The sequence below is a fragment of the Montipora foliosa genome, chromosome 4 (assembly GCF_036669935.1).
Source record: "Montipora foliosa isolate CH-2021 chromosome 4, ASM3666993v2, whole genome shotgun sequence".
In the NCBI taxonomy this organism is placed as follows: domain Eukaryota; kingdom Metazoa; phylum Cnidaria; class Anthozoa; order Scleractinia; family Acroporidae; genus Montipora; species Montipora foliosa.
The window spans coordinates 41,980,324-41,990,323 of record NC_090872.1 but is presented as its reverse complement, the minus strand read 5'-3'; the positions used below and the strand labels follow the sequence as shown (position 1 = coordinate 41,990,323).

The following is a 10,000-nucleotide window of genomic DNA, read 5'->3' as shown; positions in this document are numbered from 1 at the left end:
AGAGTTCAATAATAGCTTGAGATTGCGCTTGCTGGCTGTTAAGCAGCAACTGCATCATCTGCATAAACTGTTGTTGCATTTGTAATTGTTGTTGAGTGAGCAGTGCCTGCTGAGTAGCCAAGGTACCTTCCTCTTGCTTCCTCTTCATCTCTAGCTCATCTTGTCTTATCTGGCATTCCCTCTCTGATGCCTCCCGAAGATAGTCGAGTGTCTCATTGCTTTTGTGCCGCTTTTTTTTGGTGGCTCGTCCATCCCATTTCTCCTCTTACTCTGGGCTAGCCGCTACTTGGCCCTCTCCCTCATCTCCTCCCCTGATGCCTTATCTTGATTGTCCTTGTTTTGATCCTCAGCTGATTCTTTAACCTGCTCAGCCTCTTTCTCGTCTCTTCTCTCCAGTCTTTCATGATCTGATCTATCTCTCGGTATTCAGGAGAAAGTCCCGATCCATGCTCTGCTTCTCTCTTCCTGGCCTTGCAATCCCTTTCCAGGATTTTCAAGTGATCCCTCAAAGATTTCTGTGAAATGCACACTAGCGTGGCATCAGTGGTCTCTTCAAGCCTTTCTTGGCATTTTTCACGGTATCCACTATGTCTCATCGGGCAGTAATCCCGATTATACCAGGGCCGCAAAGCAGCCTGCCATTATAATTGAAATTATATAAACAAACGAAGTGAGAAATATACGAGAAGATAGAATTCCGCTTATTTGTGGTTCGAACCACTATTTAATGCTACAAAAGCCTGTCCCTAGCAGGGACAGATTAAAAATTTGACATGACACAATACCATGGTGCCCTGTATGATTGAGCACATGGTCTGTGTGAGAAAGCAGAGAATACCTTTGAGGGGTGGGACTCATATTTCTCACTTCGTTTGTTTATATAATTTCAATTATACTGGCATACTGGTATACTTGGGATTATATAACACACATTCCATTCAAAATGTATGAGAAGACATCAGGTAGAGTTCAATGCCTGGGCACGTTGTGTGCTAAACAGAGGTCGGGTATGACAACATGAAAAGAAAAAATCAAACAAAACAAAAGAACCGCAACATCAATTTTTAATAGAAGAATTAACATCACTGGGTGTGAGACAAACTGAGTTATTTTAATGAAGGGGGTAGTTTCTAAAGAAACTGTGGTGCTGTGTTGGTGGGGAAGTAGTGTACAAAAATTTTGGTTTTATAATGTAAATTGGCCACCATACAGAGATTCTAAAGGCTGACGTTTCCAGCATGCTCTAAACATCAGCTTTTAGAATCTCTGTACAGTGGCCAATTTACATTATCAACTTTGTTGATAAAACCAAAATTTTTGAGTTATTTTAAATCAGCATGCCCATAATTGGACTTAAAAACGGGCTTGTAATAAAACTTTTGAAAGGTACTAACGCAGGACCAATCCGCCATCTTCATAATGTCCTCCAGTGGGATGTTGCTGTTCATGGCTGCAGCTGTAGATGCACCTCACACTGAGTGCGCCTTAAGCACTTCTGTACCGATAACAGCATTTTTCAAGAGTGTGTAGAGCCAGCGGCTAACAGTGGTTGATGAGATCGGTTTATGAGGCTTGACATAAGAAATGAACAAAGGGTCTGGCTTGGATGATGGAAATACGGGGCATACTTCTCGAGTATCTTTAAGATATGACGCAAAGTGTCAACGAGGCAAAGTCTCTTATTAAGAGGGTACGATGCGAAAAAAGCTTGGGGCAGCTGATCTAGGGAGCCGCCTCTTCTAGCCGTCGTCAGAGTGAAGGAAACTCCTTCTGGGACAAACAGCATAGCCAATTTGATGGATAGGAGTTTTAAGGTCAGTAACTTGCCTGATCCGAGGTGGGCCAAATAAGCAGGTGCACATCCCATGTGTGAGTGTATCTTGGCTTTGGGTGACGCATATTTAGCATTCCCCTTAAGAGTTAAACGACTACGGATGTTGGCTGACAGGGTGGCCATCAATCTTAGGGTGAGCAGATGAAATGGACGACCAAGCCACATTAACTGACTGATAAGCAGCGCCATTATTAAAACGATCAGTCAGGAACAGAAGGACATCGCTCGGGGATGCTGAAATTGGATTAACTTTCCGTTTACAACACCAGCCACACCACATTCTCCAGGATGACTGGTAGGTTTTATTGGTGGATTGGCAAGTGGCTGACAGGAGTATGTTGGTAACGTCCTCTGAAAAGCCTTCTGCTTGGTGATTTTCCCTGATGTGTGATAAATGGCTAGGTGGAACCTGGCATACATCTGGTGTACACGTTGAGGGAGAGCAGGGTCTCTTAGGAGGTGCTTGGCGTTGGGGATCATTACAGGGTTCTCCATTAGGAGAGCCAGAAGGGCTGGCCACCAAGGCTGTGCCTGCCACACTGGCGCCACTAAGACCACATCCGCTTTGTCCTGGAATACCTTTCTCAGGAATGCTGAAATCAGACTGAATGGTGGAAAGGAGTAGCCTTTTAGAGGAGCCCAGTCCAGGGTCAGGGTCTGGTTTCCAGCTGGCATACTGTGGGAGAAGAGCGGTTAGGCGTGAGGCAAACAGGTCCATGGTGCACCCTCGGATGAAGGGCTGAATCATTTGAGGGTCTATTTGCCATTCGCTGTGCATTGCTGTTGAGGGTCATGAGGGTCTCATAATTGTATTGAGCGGCTTGGAGAGATTTTATGAGCTGTATTTGAAGGTACCTGTAGTGGAGGGGGGCCTGCCAGATAACCGGGCGAGCCAACTCCAGTGTCCCGACAAGGCTTGCCACCAAGCAGGCTGATGGGGTGTGGTTGGAAAGGATCTGGTGACATTTGTTTTGCACGTTCAGGATCTTTTTCTATGGTAGACTGAGCGACCAGGCTAGTGAGTTTCTGCAGAGACCCAGGAATGTCAATGACTGGCTGGGTACCAGGATGGATTTCTCCCAGTTTATGGTGAATCCTACCCAATGTAGAAGATCCAATGTTAGCAACGTGGTGGCTCTTGAATCTTCTATAGAGGAGCCCAGATTTAGGAAGTCGTCTAGGTAGACAATAATTCGAATACCTCTCTTCCATATATAGGCCGCTATGGGTTTTAATATTTTTGTAAATATCCTGGGAGCTGTATTTAGCCCAAAAGGTACACCTTGGAAAGCAAATGATCTGTTTCTCCATTGAAAACAGAGGTACTTTTGGGAGGACTCGCATATTTGAACAGAGAGATAAGCATCCTTGAGGTCTATACATGACATGAAGCCCCCCCTCTTTAAGAGAGTTTTGAGACATGAAATGCTTTCCGTTTGGAAATGAAAGTTTTCCACAAACTTATTGAGACGACTCAGGTCGATTACTGGGCGAAAAGTTCCTTCCTTTTTTGGGACTAAAAACAGGCGACTGTAGAAATTCTCTGTCGAGAATGAGATTGTTTTTATTGCTCCCAGAGAAAGGAGGTTCTTTACCTCGGAGTCAATGAAGGGAACTGTTAAATCTGAACATTTTCTAACTGGAACCTGTAACTGAAAGGGAGGCGAGTGGAAGGGGATTTGATATCGTGACACAACTTTTAAGATTTCTGGGTCTGACCTGGTGTCCGGGCTCAGTAGGCGATCATATACAATCATAGTTCAATTCATTATCAGAGTCAATCAAAACAGAAATTTGGTCATCGTTGGGGTGAGATGGCGGGAAAATTACATATTCCATAATGGATATGCCGTCATTTGTCTTCGCCATGTCTGTATGGATTTGCTGAAGAGAAGAAAGAATCGAAGCCAAGGTAATCCTTTACAGGTGAAGGGTCAGGAGTTTTACGTCTTTTAGGCGGACTCCTGCTCACCGACCGTTCATGACGGCAGGTAAGCGAAGGCGATTGATGTGACCGTTTTCAACAAGACATTGTGTTCTACCATTGAAAAAACTCCACTTCAGTTTGAAAAAAAAGATCGTTGAGTGTATCTCTCGCCTCTGGGCGTCCAGATTATAGCTGAAAGAAAAGTAAAAGCGACAAAGTATGCTGTAAATTGTACTTACCTGTTTGTGGTTTTGAAGCACAGCAGAAAAAGATGCAGAGGATCATGGGACCATAAGCTCATTCATACAGGGGCACCATGGGATTACATCATTTCTAATTTTTAATCTGTCCCTGCTAGGGACAGGCTTTTGTAACCTTAAAAAGTGGGTCGAAGCACCCATTATATATGTGTTATATAATTTTGCTTCACTTAATGTTTGAGCTGTCTCTGGTGCACACAAGGCACAAACCCATCTGTCACATTTTATACATTTATATTTGGTTTCCCTTGAACAAACTGAGCATGCTTCGTTCACTGTGGATTTGTGTACAAAAGCTCGGATGAAAGGTCAGTGGCATGGCATGGCATGTGATTCTTGTGTACTTGTCACACACATACTCACCACAATGACAAAGTAACATAATCACATGGTCTAAAGCTGACCTTTATCATTCGGTCCAAGACCAGAACTGTTGCGCTGCATGTATCTGGAAGTTAACAACCTGTTGGTTTATATGGCTTCTTCATTTAAGCTCTTCTATACTATCAAATCACGGATAAAAGGAGATCATGTATATAAAGCCAATCCACGCATTAATTCGACATGTGATTGCCATCCTAGGCCACAAAATATTCATTCATCACACGCCATTATTGTTAGGATGAGGGAAAAAAGCACGCATGTAGCAGAGCAGACAGTTGGACATGTTCCCGACACTTTAGGTGAAGTTCTACCCGAGTAGCGCCCTCTTTTGCCCGTAAAATCCAAAAGTAATGGGGGCCGTTACTTTCGGAATTCTACGGTGTTGGCAAAACCGTCTGAATGACCCTGACTTCAAATTGTCAGGCAATATCATTTCCATAATGTGGCAAAGAATAAAAACAAATCACCGAAGAAAAGTATAAATATTAAGAAATTTACGTCAAAAATGTGAATATATCTGCCTGTCATTAGATATGTTGCCATGGTAACGGCCATAATCCAAAAAAATGACACCAAAAAAATTAGCCTTATTATATCAGTACCTATAATGGTAAGTCTCTACAGGAAAAACTTAAAGAGAAATTAACAAGGCTTCCTTTCGTAACTTGTGCCCTGTAGTAAGGATTTTGTACATACTCTAAGGAGCCACATTAAGCAGTAACCAGAAACACCAAAACGTGAACAATTCGAAAACCTTTTATTTTCAGTAACCCTACAGGCAGTAAGAATAAATAAGCAGCGGGGTTTCGCTTTTAGGCTTGGCTAAATCTATATATTAACATTTTCTATTTTCACCACGAACATATTGGCAAAAGCTACAGCCATTTTGGTACACATTGCCGTTCCGTGGGTTTTTAAATAATGTTGTCTATTGAATTTATATGAATTTTGTTGCAGTATGAAGCAGAGTGTTTGTCTTAAGAACTTGGTAGGGATTGGTAAACTCTTTTGATGGAAGTCTTTGTATGCTTTGCATACATGTTCGAATCCCCTGGAAAAATACTTCTTACTTGCAATTCTAAGTTTGTCTTTCCAGAAATGAGAGTAGTAACTATAAACAGCATATAGACCAACACGGATGGAAGAAATGATTGAAAAAATAATGAACTCACCCTGGCTCATAAACTCTGCGATGATATATATGGGCTTTTCACTGCAAACTCCAAACAGCTGAACAAGATGTCCATGATGAAACTGTCTGTTGTCAGAAATGAATAATTATGTGTTATGCATCTAGTTACCGAGATGTAACATCATAGGAAGCCAATGTTTACCTGTGTTTACACGAGCATATTAGTATGGTAAATAATCATGAATTTGTTCCACTGCCCAATTCCTTACAAGTGCAAAGATCCACAACTTTCGGGATGACTGATAAGACTAATTTTACCATACCAGAATAACAATCCCAGGTAAATTAACCATTAATAGATTTACAATCCATTCAGCGTACTCTCTCTTCTTTCTAAATTTTAAGCAGCGGGTAGACTCCCTTTGACTTACCGCAGTTTTTTTTTCTTTTTTTTTTTATGCAATACAATTTTATTCACAACTTCAACATTTACACTACTTACAGTACTAATATTACACTTACATTTATACTTACAAATTATATACTTGCTAATTATGCTACTTATTTTTTTTTTCTAATTGTAATTACACAAACAAAACAAACAACAAATATGGCTAGCAATAAAATAAGTAAATAAGTAAATAAGTAAATAAATAAATAAACTACAAAAGAGGTGCCCAAGTTGTTTCGAATTTATTTAGTGACTTTTTTATAGCTATCATACGCAGGACGTCTAACTTGCTATTTAAACGTAAAAGAAAGCACGCAAAGCTCAGCTTGTTGTCGCAGACACTTGCTGTGAAGATGTAATATTTGGCGATGATAAGAATGAAGTTAAGTACTATCTTATTGTTCGCATTTTGGTGCCAGCCAAATAAAATCGCATTTACTGATAGGACAATTGTTTCAGAAAATTTTTCTTGCCACCATTGCGTAAATTTTCCCCAAAATAGGAGTGATTCGCTGCAATTGTATAACATGCTGATAAGCGATTGTTTTTCTAACTTGCACAAAGAGCAGATGTCATCATCTACAAGGCCAGCGCGAAACAAACTGGAGCGAGATGGCAAAATATTATGTATTATTTTATACTGGAAAGCAATAAGCTTCGTTTCGTCTGTAACTAAGAAAGGGAGTAAGTAGACGTCGTGAATGTTCTCTTTGGTGAATCCGTAGTTTAGAACTTTGTTTTCATTTGTTGGCGATATAAAAGTTTTATAAGTTTGTATGCAGTTCGAGTACTAGGATATGTTGTTGGCATGGAAGTTTCAGGAGAAGCGATTTGTAAAGGTCCGAATTGATCTTTTCCACTCGATTGGAATAGCATTTATAAGACCGTGGTACAAGGTGAATGGTGTATCAATGTTAAATGTTTGCTTGAAGTCGGCCAAAGAAACTCCCGGTTTACATTTAGTAGGTCCTGGACCTGTACAATATCATGATGAAACCAGCTTTTGTAAAATAGCGGTTTTTTGTCAACCAAAATGTTTTGGTTGTTCCAGATAATTTCATGTTCTGGGGTTATTCTATTACCTGGCATCAGTAATTTGTAATCCTGCCAGTACCTCAGTACAAAATGGTAAAACGTAGGGAGATTCTTAAGGTTGAGTAGTTTAAAGTCGTAATCACAATTTGTTAAAAAGGACAGACCTCCATATTGAGTTAAAATGTGCTCCGGAATTATTTTCCAAGAGGCGCCACTTTCATCTTTTATTCTGTTGACCCAGGCTATTTTTAACGCCTTCTCCATAATTTCAAAATCCATCATTTTCAATCAGCCATGTTTCCTTTCGGCAATTATTGTTTTCTTCTTTATTTTGGCAGGTTTGCCTTCCCAGATGAAGTTGAAAGTGAGTTTATTAATTCTCTCCGCCAGAAGTGGGGGTAGGGAGCACAGTCGTGCTGTAAATAATTTTAGATAAGCCTAGAGACTTGACAATTTTTATTCTTCCGATCAAAGGGAGGTTTCGTCGTCTCCACGCATTTAGGACTTTTACTATGCTTTGGATCTTTTCTTCAAAATTTAGCCTGTTAGAATGTTGTTCATCATAAGTGAAATGTATACCGAGGGCCTGCACAGACTCCTTTGGCCATTTAAAATTGTATGGGGTTTCTCGGCAGTTACTCCAAGAACCTAGCCACAAAGCCTCGGTTTTAGAGGTATTGATTTCCAATCCACAGTTTTGAATTCTTCTAAAAGTTTCAATAATTGGGTTACTGACTCCCGGTCACGTCTGTTCCGGGAGATTTGTTAGCTTTGAATTCTGTTATTGCATTTAGGCACTCGTCTTCTGAGAGAAGACCTTCACATGATTCCATTTCTTCTTGTGTTAGTGGTGTAATATTTTGTGTCTTGAAAAAGGTCGATGCTAGGAAGATGTCATTGTCTATGCTTAGGGATTTGTAAAGTGCTTTGTAAAAGCATTTCTCTTCTTCTAATATCGCAAATTGGTCATTAACATACAATTCTTCTCTTTCGCATTTCTTCATTTTAATTTTGCAGTATTTGATCGTAAAGCCACGGATTTCCATCTTAATTAAATCCCATTTTAACCCAAGGTCCTCGACATTGGTGTATTTTTCTCTATATTCGTATATGTTTTCACGTAGCTTGTTCACATAACAGGAGTCTTCTAAAAGAGAGTTGTTAAATTTCCAGAAGCCTGGGCCTTTATCCTGCTTTAGATCATCTGATTTAAGATGCAGAAAGATTGCGGAATGGTCGGTTTCGGGTGCATTTAAAATTTTACAGGATATGGCCAGGTCGCCAAGGTCTTTGGAAATAAGGAAGAAGTCAAGGCGACATTGAATTTTAAGTGATTTGTTTCTCCAAGTAAAGCGTATTGTCTCGTGATTTAAATTGCGCCAGATATCGAATAAATTGTAGAGATTCATAATTTCTTCGATTTTCTTGATAACGAGAATTTTTTTCGAAACTGGATTTCCGCCTTTCTTATCCTTATCGTGTAGGGCGCAATTAAAATCTCCGCCCATTATAATGTATTCCTGAGCGAATTCCTGAAGAGTATGTTGGAGGTCATTAAACAAGGCCAACTGATATGGGCACCATCAAACAGAAAGTCCTCGAACTGGAAGGAGGATTAAACTCAGTTAACAGTGAGGAGGCAGATTTGAAAGAGAGTATAGAGAAGAAAGCAGAGAAAGAGCACCTTCATTTACAAGAAGAAGAAGTTGAAGATCTACGCAATAGGTCTTGAAGAAACAACCTAGTATTTTACAATGTCCCGGAAAGAGAAGAACGTCAAAATTGCGCTGAATTTATCCAGAATTTCATTGCAAGCCACATGGTTTTGGACACTTTATGTGGGCAAGTCGAAATAGAACGTGCACACCGCACTCCAACGTACGCCGCAAAACACAACATGAGGAAACCAAGACCCATCCATGTGGCTTTTTTAAGATACACAGACAAAGCGAAGGTTCTTGCAAACGCCGCTGCCAGATTAAAGGGAAACCCCTGTAACGGGAACATTATCGGTATCGCCGCAGACTTTGCGAAGAAAACGCAAGACCGACAAAAGGCGCTTCTGCCCTACAAGAAACACCTACAAAAGAACTTAGGTGCCGACAGAAAAGTTTTTGTTGCCTACCCTGCTACCCTAAAGTATACTGACGAAGAAGGCAGGCAAAAAACCGTCGGCGTGGAAGACTTAAAGAGGTTAAAAGGCGAGATGACAAAATACACGTAACAAGGTGAAGGAGTCTTTATGTTATTTGACATTATACCAAACTATTCCTAACGCAGAATAACGTAGAATAAGAATAATGTAGTCTGAAATCGCTAAGCCAGCAACGGTGCGTTTAGGGCCTTTTTGAGCCTGTTTTAGATTATTTGTGTGTATGTTGTTTCTGCATGTCTTACGTATTTTTCTTTATTGTTTAGGTTTGTTTGTTTTTCGCCCAAAATGCCGTCTTTTTTATCTCTGTTTCATATTTGTCTACATCTTTAAATATGCAGGCTTTGTGAATCACATATCCAAGTTTTTGTTTAATGAAAGCTGACGAAAGCTCAGCCGAACGCAGTCCCTTGAGTGTTACATACTGTATGTACACACATAATGAGCCCGCTTCAAAATGTAAATATTAAATGCGAATCCCTAAATGTTAGAGGTCTAAACAAATCGATTAAACGACGCTCCATTTTCAGGTGGCTGCACTATCAAAACAACCATTTTAGATTTCTACAAGAAACCTATAGTTCTAAAGATTGCGCCAAAACGTGGGAAGCTGAATGGTGCGGTAAGGTCTTTGTCAGTCACGGCTCGACTCACAGCAAAGGTGTCATGATTCTTGTCAATCCAAAAGTAGAATTAAAAATAGAAAAAGTAATTTCTGACAATAATGGCCGATATATCATCCTAGATGCAATGGTTGACAATTCGCACGTAATTCTTGTAAACATTTACGCCCCTAATGACCTTAATCATCATCTTCCATTTTGA

At 40.3% G+C, this 10,000-nt stretch overlaps 1 protein-coding gene and 1 pseudogene across 2 annotated transcripts in view; both read right to left on the bottom strand.

Annotated features, from left to right (window-relative positions):
• LOC137999418 (golgin subfamily A member 6-like protein 7) overlaps positions 1-596 on the bottom strand; it is a 613-nt pseudogene extending 17 nt beyond the window's left edge.
• Positions 1-10,000, bottom strand: part of LOC138000820 (tyrosine-protein kinase BTK-like) — a 173,915-nt gene that overhangs the window by 38,980 nt on the left and 124,935 nt on the right. For both annotated transcript variants that reach the window (XM_068847478.1, XM_068847479.1), the window contains one exon: positions 5,578-5,663. In XM_068847478.1, coding sequence (XP_068703579.1) covers positions 5,578-5,663 — 86 coding nt within the window. The remainder of the gene's footprint in view (positions 1-5,577; positions 5,664-10,000) is intronic.